At 42.7% G+C, this 14,071-nt stretch overlaps 1 protein-coding gene across 2 annotated transcripts in view; it reads right to left on the bottom strand.

Moving 5' to 3' along the window:
* The window catches only part of LOC147446653 (splicing factor U2af large subunit A-like), a 67,952-nt gene that overhangs the window by 18,475 nt on the left and 35,406 nt on the right, over positions 1-14,071 (bottom strand). For both annotated transcript variants that reach the window (XM_086525843.1, XM_086525842.1), the window contains exons 4-6: positions 9,170-9,237; positions 9,022-9,092; positions 8,897-8,941 (exon numbers count right to left, since the gene is read on the bottom strand). In XM_086525843.1, coding sequence (XP_086381969.1) covers positions 8,897-8,941; positions 9,022-9,092; positions 9,170-9,237 — 184 coding nt within the window. The remainder of the gene's footprint in view (positions 1-8,896; positions 8,942-9,021; positions 9,093-9,169; positions 9,238-14,071) is intronic.

Here is a 14,071-nt window from a genome sequence, read left to right as displayed (position 1 = left end):
TAAAGACGCTGACTAAAATACAAGAAACGATCACAAATGAAACACTCGAACAATGTGTGCGTATCAATCATGCGAACACATAATACTTCCTGTGAGGGTTCTTTGGACCTAGGCTCGAGAGCCAAGATCGCTTCTTCTTGAGGGGGTTCTTTAGACCTCGACTCAAGAGCCAAGATCGGTCCTTCGTGATTGATCGAATTTGCAACGAGGTTAGCTTCGCTAGAAAAAGCATCCCCTAACACATCATGCTTGTGAACAATCACATCTTCTTCATGCAACTCATCATGCTTGTGAGATATCACATCTTGATCATGCACATCATCATGCCGTTCATTATCATCCAAATCATCATGCAAATCCTGTGTGTCATGCTTTGGAGAAAAAGACACTGAGAGTCTCCTTCTCATGAATCCGTTCAATCTTGTCCTGCATATTAGCAATGAGAGATGGAGAATAAACAATGTCCTCTCCATGAATGACAATGGGAGAATCACTTTTGGCATTCAGAGTGAAAGTGTTAGCCTCCCAATCAATGAGAGGGTTAACATCATGAAACCATCGAATGCCCAAAATCATATCACATCCTGAAAGAGGAGAGACAACAAATTTTCTAGAGAAGGCAGCTTGTTGAATTGCAAACAACACACCAAGACACTCCTGCGTGATGAGAGCGTCCATACCGGGAACAAAGCCAGAGACCTCAAGAGGAGATTTATGACTAACTTCTAGGCGGGCTCTCTCAACCAGAGAGGGACTGATCACATCATACATACTAACTGAGTCAAACAATAAGATAAAACGTTGCCCCGACACCTGACCATAACATTTAATGAGAGAATCATCAATGGGAGGGTCAAGAGAAACTTGGGGCACACTCGTGTTATCATTAATTCCATTGACAGAGGAAGTGGATTCTGTGGATTCTTTAGATTCATTCGATTCAAGCTTAGGACATGTTCTTTTTATGTGACCCTTAATGTGACAATGAAAACAACGACCTTCCTTAGAATAAGTGCTTTGCTCTTCCAACGTGATGTATTCTCCTACACTTCCTTGTGCTACCTTTTTATCTGGAGTAAGCTTAGGTTTAGCCATTGTGTTAGCCTTACCCTTAGATTCATTGGAAGAATTCTTTTCTCTGAGACTGTTGAAAGATTGGTTAGTAGAGTTACCATTCTTACCGTTCTGAGGGTTCTGAGAAGTCTGCGAGGTACTTGTGGAAGTCTTGTTCTCCTTAGGCTTTCCCTTGTTGTGCTTCATCCCCTGTGCGAGAGCAATCGCTACCGCCTTGTTAAGATCAATTGGATCGAGCACCTCAACATCGTACTTGATATACTCGTCCAATCCATAAAAGAATGCCTCTTTGCGTTCATCATCCGACTTGCGTAATTGGGTACCTAGCTACAAAACACGATTAGAAAAAGACATAACCGGCATACCATTTTGCTTGAGAGTGTGCCAATCGTCCTTCAATCGTGCGAGGTACTGAGGTGGCATAAACCGCGCCTTGAGCTTGTCTTGGAAATCAGCCCAATTGAAGGAAAGGGGCGTGAATTCGTCGCCTTCCTCTATGTGCACGGCTAGCTCTGCCTCTTGCCATGCGTGGTACCAAATGATGGCATCACCGGCAAAGTACATAGCTGTCGCCAAAACTTTGTTATTCCTTGTCTTCTTAGTCGTCGCAAAATAAGCATTAAATTGATGCAACCAAGAATGAATAACCGTAGCATCCATCTTACCATCATACTTACTGAAAGTCGACTTCTCTGTGACTGGATGGTTGGAATCCGCATTGTGGCTTGCGCCACTTGAGGAGCTCCCACGATCTTTGGCTGGTTTGGATTTCGAGGCAAGTACTTGTCGAATCAACTCTTGAGCGCGTAGTTCTCTTTGAGCCTCAGGCTCGATCTCCAAGGCCACTCTTTGAGCTTCACGCTCAGCCTCCAAGGCTGCGCTTCGTGCTGCCGCTTCCTCCTTTCTTTGTTCTTTTCTTTCTTTTCGTTCGTCGCATTCGCGTTCCAAAGCAATGCGAGTTTCTTCTTGTTTGACCATCATGTTAATGCGATTTGCTTCTTGTTGTGCGACAATTCTTTCGTAGCGCTCGCGGTCCTTAGCTCTTGTTGTTTTGCTTTTCTTGCTAGTTGTGCCAACGCAACTCGATTCGTTTCTTGTTGTTGTGCCATCATGTCCAACATCGACTTGACCATCTCCTCCATAGCAGTTGGTACAACTCGTGGCGTAGATGGCGAAGGGGGAAGCTCGGAAAAATCTCTTGGTGGGGAGAACTCTTCGTCGCCTCTATCATGCTCACCACCTGTATACGAAGTATCCATTCCGCTTCGGGTGATGACCATGCACTAGGGTCTTGGGTTCTTGGGTTCTTGAAGGTCTTGATGTTCTTGAGGTTCTTGAGGGTCTTGAGCTTCTTGAGGTTTTCTTGCGCTTGCAAACCGCGTTTGAGAAGGATCTTCTCTTCACCTGAGTTCTACTCCTTTCCGTGGGTGTGTCCTTGGCGTCCTTGCGCTCACACCAAGGTGACTTTTTCCCACCTCACGTCGATAGGCCGGCTGCTAAATGCACGGTCCGCTCTCAATGAGTGAAAAGTGACACAAGGGGAGGTTGGACAAGCCCTTCTTTCCTTGGATTCCTATCACTCTTCAAAAACACGATTAGGAATCAACACGCCCAAGCGAACTTGGATTCGTGCGACTGCAACAAGCAAAAAAAATTATGTGGGTCTTGTGGTTCTTTCCTTGAGTGATACAAAACACTGCCAAAGCGTATGGTGCAACGGAATGAATGTTTGCGCTTTGCTCAAGATGAGTGCTTCGAGCTGTGCTAAAGGTTCCTTTTGTTCTTATGGAAGGTAGAGCCTTCCGTTCTTAATGAGAGAATGCTATGATCACAAACAAAGTGAACGGACACTATGTGTGCAAGTGTATGAGACTGAGAGATAGAGAAAGAAGAGAGATGGGACACCAGAGACCTTGTAAAACCCTCCTCCGAAGGCCCCACTCTCGTCGGCGAGAGTGATCTACTTATGATTGCAACAACTGGTACAACTGAATGCAAGTGATTGATGCAAGTCTAGACTATGTCGACGATGACGACGGGGATGACGAAGTCGACCTAAGGGCTGAAATCTGCAATCTTTCTACTGCTATCCAAAAACGCTATGGGCTGAAATCTGCTACAGGTCCAAAAACGCTAATTTGGGGGCTGTTTTTTGTGGGTCTTTGTCGCTGAAAATCTGTAGGTTTAGGGCTCAAAACTGAGGTCTCTTTAGGCTGAAAACTGAGGTTCTTACCGGGCTGAATCTGCTACCTGTTAGGGCTGATCTTGCAGGTTCTTTAATGATGAAAAACATTGCATGCTAAATCTGCAAAGGCTGATATTGGGACCTTCAAAAACGCTAGGTTGATGTGTTCCAAAAACGCAAGCTTGCTGGTCTTCAAAGACGCTATCTGTTGGGTTCTGGTGGCGAGGAAGCTGATGCAAAAACGCTATGCTAGGGACTTGCTCCTGGCGATGAAAGTTGTTGATGCAAAAACGCCAGGATGGAGCAGTTTCCAAAAACGCTAGTGAAGGGGTCTGATGGGAATGGTCTTCTTGCTTGGAGGAAATCCACCAAGGGTCCTGTTGAGAAGCTACCTACTGAGCTTGGCTCCTGTTGCCTCCTCTGCCATTTAGTGCTAGTCTAGGTTTGCTTATATACAAACTTACTCAATTTGCCCTACCTACTTTCCAACAAAAGTCACTTAAAAATAATAAGTGAAAAATGTCAAAAATAGGGAACGTAGGCTAAATGCACTCGAAAATTCCTCTGAAGGATTCTGATGGATTCTGATGGGAATGCTTATGATCATGCTATGTGCAACCACAGGATATGCATATACACTAAGTGTCTAGGCATGCACGGTCTACGAATAGACTCACAGAAGAGCCAGATCACTTCTAATCTAGACTGACTGGACTGACTGAACCCTGATCATGCTGTAGCTTGTCCACGGACACATAGGGTTGGATGTGTCACGTGACATTTTAAGGTTATTTGCGAGAGGAGTGATGAGGGAGTAATTAAACAACTCATGGCCCGGACCCGGATGGCTATTTGCCGAGGAAGTGTTCATCTGCGACTTTATGTTTATATGTCATGTAACATGCATATGTGAGCATTTGTGTTGCATTGTGATGTGCCAACCACTGAATATTCCTAATCGGATGAGATTGCTTGGGTATGTAGTTTTAGTGCATCAAGACACCCGTGGAAGATCAGTGCAGTCTCGAGTGCAGTCTGGGTGTGATGGCTAACTTTACTACGCCGGAATATCAAGAGTTTCGACCTGGACGAAGGGAGAAGCCAACTCCTTGATCAAAAGAGCCGAAAGGAGAAGCCAACTCCTTAACAAAAAAAGAGCAAGCTGATTGTCCCTCGGAATGACCCTCGGAAATTTTTGAGCTGTTTTGTAGATATGCTGTAATCGCGGACGATTACTTCCTTTCAAGAAGGGGGGGTCTCACAAACTGCTGACATGTCAAGTCACTAAAGAACGGAGACACTGTGCAGATCCTGGCAGAGGGGCCTAAACCCTAAGTAAAAAAGCAGAAGCATCACAACATGGAGCAAGACCAACACACACAAATGAAACGCAATCAACTGATGACGTGGCAGAATGTACGGACAGCCCGGATCATCCGCTGATTGCTCACGTGGCAGAACTATACCAATTTTCCATTGACTTTGTTGATGTGGCAGCATGTACAAATTTCCTCGATTTGCGTTGCTGACGGGACACTTGTACGTATTTTCATAAATCACGATGACAACTTTTAGGCATTGCTTTTGGACCAGATGCTTTTGAGTTAAAAGCTTTTCATGTAAACTGCTTTTTGCCTAGGGTCTTTAAATATGAGGCCATGGCCTCATTCTTTGCCACACTTCTCGACAAAGGTGCAGAGGATGGCGTACCGGCTTGTACTTTGATGATGGAGTATAAAGAAATACCGAAAGGGGCACAAAAGTTTGGGGCCAATACTCTCTGGCGCCACTCCGTGACACGTGTTGTCTCTCTCTTTCAGTTTCAGCTGTTATTGAAGTGCTAAAAGTCTGTTCGGTCTGTTCTTGTTCGTTGGCACGTGGTGCCCGTTTTGTGACAATTGTCCACGAGGAAATACAATTGCTTTCTGAGAAAGTAGGTTGCTTTTCGGAAAAGCACATGCTTTCCCGCAAGGAAGTCTATGTCTCAAGGTAGCTAGGTAGCTAGTGTCCGGTACAAACTCAATATGTAAGGTACGTAGTACAGAATGGATTGAGTTTTTAGGTACGTAAAAATTTGTCCTTTTTTTTCAAAAAGCCTAAAACTGAGAGCACTTCATACCTTTATTTATTATTCACCAAGACTTCAAATAAAGACTAGAGTCCACGACTCTAACCGAACAGCGAAAACACAAAGCTGATCAATGTCTACAGCCAAACAGTGTCAAATGTCTCATGACATGGTCTCATAAACCTAAGAGCATAAAAAATAAGTACATAATGATAATCCAAGACTGAAGTATGAAGTCCTAACCCTAATAAGTTTTGCAAACCTCACAATGCACGATTTTTTTTCTTTGAAAAAAAGCATCTGTACGGATCCCTATCCATACATACGGATCTATATTGTATGGCTGTTCAGCACGGACCTATCCGTACATTGTTTGGATGCAACCTTGCTATGTTTGCATTGCAAATGTGCATGTGATTGCATCCATTGACGCCTGGGAAGTGCTATGAAAGCATTGTTTTTAACTTATAAGGTTTTATTGAGTTGTTGGGTAGATTCAGACTATTTTTAAAATATGCCAGTCGCCCACTAAATAAGTGGGCAACCACCTGGAAAATAAAGCAAAAAACCAGCCAGCTCTCTCTCTCTCTCTCTCTCTCTCTCTCTCTCTCTCTCTCTCTCTCTCTCTCTCTCTCTCTCTCTCTCTCTCTCTCTCTCTCTCTCTCTCTCTCTCTCTCGCAGAAGAGCAAAAAAAAATCCGTCGCGATCTCGAAGCAGGCAACCAACGCTCAGCTATTCCTGCCGTAACCAGAGAGCTATAAAAGTATCACACGCCCTCTCTCAAAGAGGGAGTTGCCAGCGCCAGCAAAGAGGAGACTCTGCCACCAAAAGACGAAAGAGATCACGAGACTACGAAGCACGGAAGTCGCTTTTCCCGCGCAAAGAGCGAGAGGTATCAATTGCCATACGAATTGTTGCCCCCTGTTTGTGTGTATTTGCAGGTGTACTTCCTCTTCACGAGGGAGTAGGAGCATAGGAAGCCATGAGCCTCTGCAAGAGAGAGTGCTATGAGGAACTAGAGCCAGATCATCCAAGGGTTTTGTACCCAAGTTTGGGAAGTAGATCCACAAATCGGAGAGAGATAGTCTCTCGAGTTGTGATCCGGAAGTGGGGATTCCCAAGGTTTTTGCGTCCGGGAAAGCAGAGCTGTTCTGCAGGAAGAGGACTCTGGAAACAGAGTCGGAAAAGAGTTGCAGGGATGCGCGAACCATCAAGTTTTATTCTAGAACAAACGTGGTAATACGTTCGGTTCAAGTGCTTGTATAAACTTCTCCTCAGTAATAAAGATACTATTACGGAGGAGACCGGCCCATCTTCTTATCCCGAGTACTATGTCGATCTTCTCTCTCTTTTTCTCTCTCTATTTCTCTTTATACCCTCTAGCTTCAGTATTAAGGGATAAATTCTATTTATCCGAGTATATACTATATTGTTATGCGCTCATGTTTGTGACAGCAAGAGAGTGCTAGAGAACGAGAAAGAAGAGACGAAAGCCTTTCGGACAAGTTTTGATTTATACGAATTTTTGGTGATGCCTTTTAGACTCACCAATGCTCCGACGACTTTCAACAAATGATGGATAGGATTTTCCGAGAGCATCGATACTTTCTTTCATGATATTATAGTTTTCTCCAAGGATGAAGCAGAGCATTGGCACCATCTGCTACACCTCTTTCAGGCATTGCGCAATCATAGATTAGTTATCAATGCCAAAAAGAGCGAGTTTTTCTTGCCGGAGATACACTTCCTGGGACACCATTTCAACGGCAGGAGGAGTACAGATGGACCCGGCCAAGATTGAGACTATTCGCGATTGGCGGACTTGAAGAATGTTCATGAAGCTAGAAGCTTTTTGGGCTTGTGTTACTATCTGCGGTTCATTGGGAAGTTTGCAGGGGTAGCTTCCCCTTTGCACATATTGATTCAGAAAGGAGTCCCTTTCTCATGGGGACCGGAGAGGTGACTGCCGTTCAGACACTTTAAAAAAAACTAACTACTAGACCAGTGTTCGCTTTGCAAGACTTGCATAAGCCATTCAAAGTTTATTGTGATGCTTGTGGTCATAGTCTGGGAGCGGTCTTTATGCAAGAAGGCCATGTGATTGCTTATGGCAGAATGTTTTCAAGGCCAAAATTGGTAGCACAGATTTATGAGAAAGAGTTAATTGGCAATAATCCATGCTCTTACTCAGTGGAGACATTATCTACTCGGAGCTAATTTCACGATCTTTACTGATCATAAGAGTTTACACTACTACTTGTCACAGAAGCAACATTCAAAAAAGCAGAAGCCGTGGGCTAACATCTTGTCACAGTTTCACTTCCAGATTGTCCATGTTCATCACCTACTCTATTTGGTATGTATGTGGATAAGATTTCTGACTATATTGAGAGAGAGGGTGATAGAGGTGCACAACTTGTAGGGACATGGATTCCACTATTGTTATATGTTGATGATATTGTGCTGATCTCAGACTCCCCGTAGGAGATGCAACGTCACTTGGATGCTTTGCATAGTTTTGCCCACAACAATGGTTTGTTTGTCAACCTTGGTTATGGTGTTTAACACCACCCCACAGTTCACATACAACCATGAGATAGTGGAGTATACAAATGTTTACACCTATCTTGGGGTGGTCTTTACATGGAGAAGCCTCTAGTCTCTATGATCTCGCAGCTTATTAGAGCCAAGGCTTCAGTACCACATGACATTACTCGGGCAGAGCTAGCGGTCACCCCTCCCCTCCCCCCCCCCCCTCCCCCAAACACATTAGTGGTTGAGGTGCTTACCAGGGTCAGTCTCCTTTATACACCGCTTGTGGGACCTCCCCAAAGACAAATATGCCCGCCTAGCACTTGAGTCCTCTCAACAGTTAGCTATGCACAGAGATACAGCATGCTGGTATGGGGAGATGACATCATGGTTTCAGGTACATGGGTTCAACATGGACAGATTGCCCTCCTTCTAGTACTCATTGGATGCACCCCCTGACTTACATACTCCGAGATCACCAGGCTCATCCGCTAGGACCTGACTCAACTAGATACAAGGAGGACTTGTTGGGCACGAAGATGGCTTTCTATAGAGAGCATCTTCTCCAGCTTACTAAGGATGGTTTTGTGACAAGGCCCAAATACATGGACACCCAGTTATCCCATGGGATACGATGTGCTATTGGCCAGATACACACCAGTTTCAGATCGAGACAGGTAGATACAACGGAGTACCAGCAGAGACCAGAACATGTCCCCTATGTCACATGGAGCCTGAGACAACTTGCACTACACATGCCGCTGCCCAGTTCACATCTAGCAGTTTAGGATTTTATATATTACTCCTTTTCCAGAACCTTTTAATTCTTATTTTCGGTACACAAACATTGTATTCACCGCGTTGTAAACTGGCCTCTTGAAGACGTTAATATAACATTTCATTTCATTCCATCTCTCTCTCTCTCTCTCTCTCTCTCTCTCTCTCTCTCTCTCTCTCTCACACACACACACACACACACACACGTACACATGAGAGAGAGAGAGAGAGAGGGGGAGAGAGAGAGAGTACAAACAAACCTGTTGTGTCATTGCTTGCATTGGGACAGTCGAAAATGCTCCAAACTGGATAGGTCAAGAATCACAAGGCTGAAAAGACTTCTTAACTGAAATTGGCTTACAAATTTCATTTACAATTTACATACCTGGGTACCAGCAAACGGAAATGTCCCCGGTAAGACACTAGGTATTGCTTGGGGGACTCCAGTCAATTGGCCTGTCACAGAAAGAACAAGTTAGAGCTTTCAATGACTTCATTATATAGAAAGCCTTAATTCTCTTAAAAAGCCACACCTGGCAATGCAACTCCTGGGATAGATGCAGCATTAGAAGGAGCCATATCAAACCCACTAACTCGCTTGCTGCATTTCAAAACACAAAGTATTATACAACATGCTTTTTAACTACAGACCTATTCACCCACCAAAAATATTCATTGCTCTGTAAGTTAGCTGCATTTTTCTTACATCGGAATTTGTCATGTGCATGTTACAAACTGGTATGCAAAAAAATGAAGATCAACGGGTTGTTAAGAGGCTTAGGCTGAGCCTCCTATTATTTTTCTATAACATGTCAAGCCACATACAACAACCAAAATTCACAAAGGCAATTGGGCATTTATAGGCCTAGTCCCGATTCTCTCAACATCAAAACGACAAAGGGAGATCACATTGTTAATTGGCTTAGTCTCACAAACTAATAACGTGTCAAAGCCCTGAAGAATGGAGCCAACTTACAGAAGCCGGCCGAGGGGCCTAAACCTTAAGGAGAACAAGTAACAGAAGAAGAAGTCCTACCAACCTATGGGGACCCCGTTCGATGGGGCCCCAGAGACATAAAGAAATTAAAATAAAGCAAAACCCACGAAAAAGTTGATGACGTGGCAGATTTCCGAAAATTGGATTTCCGCGTTTTGCGCAGACTGCTGTACAGATTTCCATGATTTACGCTAGCAACTTTTTGGCAATGCTTTTGAACCAGAAGCTTTTGAGTTTGAAGGCTTTTCATGTAAAACTGCTTTTGGGGCCTAGGGCCTTTAAATATGAGGCTAGGGCTCATTCTCTGGCATGCTTCCTAGAGAAGGTGCAAAGTTTGGAGTAACAGCTTGTACTGAGTTGATGCAATATAAAGAAATACCGACAGGGGGGCCAAGGTTTGGGGCCAATACTCTCTGGGGTGGAATTCCTCCACTCCGTGTCACCTCTCTTTCAATTCAGTTGTTATTGAAGTGTTAAAAGTTTGTTCAGTCTGTTCTTTTCTATTGGCACGTGGTGCCCGTGCCCGTCTTATGACACTTAGGCTAGACGTACGAACAATTTTCTCGAAACATTTGTACCTAAAAGTAATGTAACAAAATAGTATATTGATTTGGCGAAAAAAGCATGCAGCTATGTTACTGGCCCGACAACGTGCCAATAACAAAGTCAATAATACAAACTTTAAAAAAGTAGAAAGAATAGAAAAGCAACTTTACACTTGAATTTTGAGTCCACGTGGAAGAGTAGAGCATTGGACCCCAAATAGGCACCCCTGCCCTCGATATTTGTTTATTATTTCAATGAAGTGTTGCGGCTGCAATTGTTCTATGTGCACTCACACTTAATCTAATACAGAATTAGCACCTACGCTATTAATTTATAGACACTTGACCCATAAGCAACTTTAAATCATATGCTATCTATAATCGTGCTCTCATTTTTACATTAGCTGGTTAATAAAGCTACATGCCTTAAAAATTGTTACATCAACAACCACGGCCCTGTAAAAAGCTTCGCCGGTTTGCTCTATCTGCTCTTTGGTGGGACCGGTATGCTTTCAAAAAAGCACACGCTTGAAGCTCTGATACCATTGTCACGAGACGGGCACCACGTGCCAATAGAAAAGAATAGACTGAACAGTCTTTTAGCACTTCAATAAGAAGTGAACTGAAACAGAGAACACACACGCGACGCAGAGTGGCAGAATTACACCACCAAACGGAAGCACATAACAATATCAAATGTACTCTGATAAATAGACTTTATCGTTTAATATTGAAGCCAATTGAAATAGGGAGAGACAAAGGGTAGAAGATCGACACGTTACTAGACCAGAAAGGGCTGCACCCCTTTGTTTATAGCATCTCAAGTGAATAGCCCAATGTGATCCTAATATTTATTTTGGCTTTAAGTATTTAATTTACTTATTTTTCAATTCTTGGGTAGGGTAATTTGCTAAGGTGACTATATAAGCACACCTTGTCCCATTGTAAAATCTATAGTTACCCGGAACAGGAAATCAGTACGGGGAACGCGGAATGGCAATGCACATGAAATGCCATTACTTGTTACGAACACCCATGTCTCAAACACGAAACGGGGAACGTCAGGCATGAAAATTGTCATTCCCTATAACTATGTTTGTCATAAAAACTATTATCTATTACTCCCAAATGATTTTCTCATGTTCAACTGATCATTTGATATGAGGAAGTACCGGGAGAGTAAAAGCTAGAATATTGGTAAAGTTGCCAGACCGGTCTCTGTCACGGATCCAAAGGATTGAAAATAGGGATCCAAAGGGAGACAGTCTGCAAAAAAGCAATGTGCTTCAATGGGGTTTAAAAAGACCTAAGGTTTAACCCCATCAAGACTTCCATAGGATGAAGATCCTAATTTTAATTGTATTGTCCAAAGGCCAAAGTAGGGGATATATTGGATGGTCATGGGAAGACTAAAAAGTCTTCCCACATCCCTAGGAAGGAGGGGGCGAGCCCTTATTGTAGGGGATGAGAGAGTGTTTCTCTCTCTCCCCAAAGCTCCCCCTATACACAAAGGGAATACTGGACACATGTCAGGCTCCTAGCCCAGCTGCTCCCAATCTCCCCTCAAATCCTATTGGATGGCCATAGAGGTGGACCAATGAGAATTAGGCTAGAGTAAATTTAGTCTAATCAATTTAAAAATGCTTGATAAAAGAACCAATAGAAATTAAGCTCCCTAGAAGACTATTCGACAATCTACTGGGGTCCAATGAGCATTCAGCAACCCAATGGCTTGCCTAATTCCTATTGGCCAAAAGACAAAAAGGTCCAATGAGAGTTTAGATGACTTATTTAAAGGAGCAACAAGGGAAGAAAAAGTTGAGAAAGAGGTCACCCTCTTCTCCATCCTCCTCATAATCTTCCTCTTCTGAAGAAAGTGATGGTGCAGCTCTCGAACCACCTAAGAGAAGAGGCCATAGGAAATCCTATGCCGCCTGGAAGAGGTCGTCCAAGCTCAAAAAGTTCAAACGAGGAGGAAAGAACATCTCTTTCCTTACCTACAATGGCACTTTTGGTGCTACGGACAAAGTCTTGGCCTTTATCCAACAATTTGATGCGGCGTTTGGAGGTGAGGGCTTCACGGAGTCCTCTAAGCTACGTCACGTAGCTATGCATTTTCAAAAGTCCGCCAGGCAATGGTGGTCTAGCCTACAAGCAAACAGTCAAGCTCCACGAACATGGAAAGCTTTAAGAGCTTCCATCATGAAGCAGTTTTTGGCTACCGATGCCAAAGACAAAGTACTCACCGAATGGCAAAGCTTGAACCTCTCTCCCTACGAATCTATTCACAAATATGTAGACAAGTTTTGGGATTTACACCTCAAAGCCATTGTCATGGATTTTGGAGAGCAAAAACAACAATTTTGTGCGTGTTTAACCAAGAATATGTTAACTCCCAAAGGCTACGCACCATATCTGTGGTCATACACCATACCATGGTGGCTTCAAGAATCAATTTCCAACAAGGGACTAAGAGAAATCTTAAGCCCACGGAAACCAAGCACCGTAACAAGCCTAAGGGGAAGGACAAAAGTCTCCCAAAGGCAACGCCAACAACAAAAAAGCTAAGGAAAAAGGATATACCTTCATAAGTTCAGAATAGTCTGGACTCACGAATTATAAGAGGAAATAGAGCACTCCCAAAACTATAAAAGCAAGGGACACAAGAAAAGAAAAGAAAAACAAAAACAAACAACAAACAAACTAAATCACTTTGTTTGCTATGAAACAAAACTAGATAAAACAAAACATTATTAACTTAAAAATGTTTTTAGAAAAGGCATGTGTAAAATAAGTTGATGCAACTTACTTGGCTTAAAACAAGTACTCAACTTTAAGCAAAAAAAGGATAAGACATCTTAAAAACTTAATCCTAGAAATCAAACTTCACACAACAACTTCTAACGGAACACATTCGTAAGTCCTCAGATAAGCTAAATATGAAATCAAAAAATCAATACTACTACAAACCTACGAAGAGCAAAGAACCAAACTTGACAATATGTGATCTCAACTTCACTGCTTGTCCAAACAAGAAGAATAAGATTATCACCTTTATCATGCATAGCTTAGACAACAGCTATGACATCCCTACTCACGTCGTCAGTGCTCAAGAGTAGGTGCAGGTTTATATAGAGGTCATTCATGCTTTGAACGTACTCTACAAAACCAACGAGCTGAGTTTCTATCACCCTCCGGAGGTGATGGGCATACTCAAGCCATGATAAAGGCTAGCAATTGTCAAGCTATAGTGAAAAAACTAGAAGCGCTAAAGATCAAAACAACAACATGAGGTGTTATTAAGTCAAACAAAAAGTGGGCTTTTTAGCTCCCCACTTCTATTGAATTTACTACTAATTATCTTGAACATTCCAAAGGAAGAAACACTAAAAATAAACTTACTACGATGCAAAAATGAACGAACTTTTTTCCTAATTCTTTTGAATGAGTATCCTTTTTCAACTAGTAAAGAAATAAGATGGCAAGATTGAACAACAAAAGTAGATTTACTAGAACAAAGACGAGAAAATCTAAATAGTTGAGAGCATATGACACCGTACTTAGCTAAAAGAGAAATGTTCGAAGAAATGTGATGCATACGGATGATTTTGAGATTGGCATATTCTGGTTCAAGGTGCTTATCATAGATATCTACTTCTAATCCCAAAAAAGGCACAACAATCACTATTTGTGGTACAATTAAGTTCACAAAACTCCTTGGGATAAATTCCTCTACCTACAGAACTCGAATTCAAGTACATAAAATCTTGAAAAGAAGGAACGTCAGGGACAAAAAGATCATCTACAGAGCGTCTTACATTGCATAACTTGTGCAAAAATATTGGCCAAGTGTTAGTAAGGACAAGACGCTCCATAAAATCAAACTCATAAGT

Source organism: Adiantum capillus-veneris, chromosome 12, assembly GCF_014529385.1.
Source record: "Adiantum capillus-veneris isolate H3 chromosome 12, ASM1452938v2, whole genome shotgun sequence".
NCBI classification, from domain to species: Eukaryota; Viridiplantae; Streptophyta; class Polypodiopsida; order Polypodiales; family Pteridaceae; genus Adiantum; species Adiantum capillus-veneris.
This window is presented reverse-complemented; position numbering and strand designations above follow the sequence as displayed.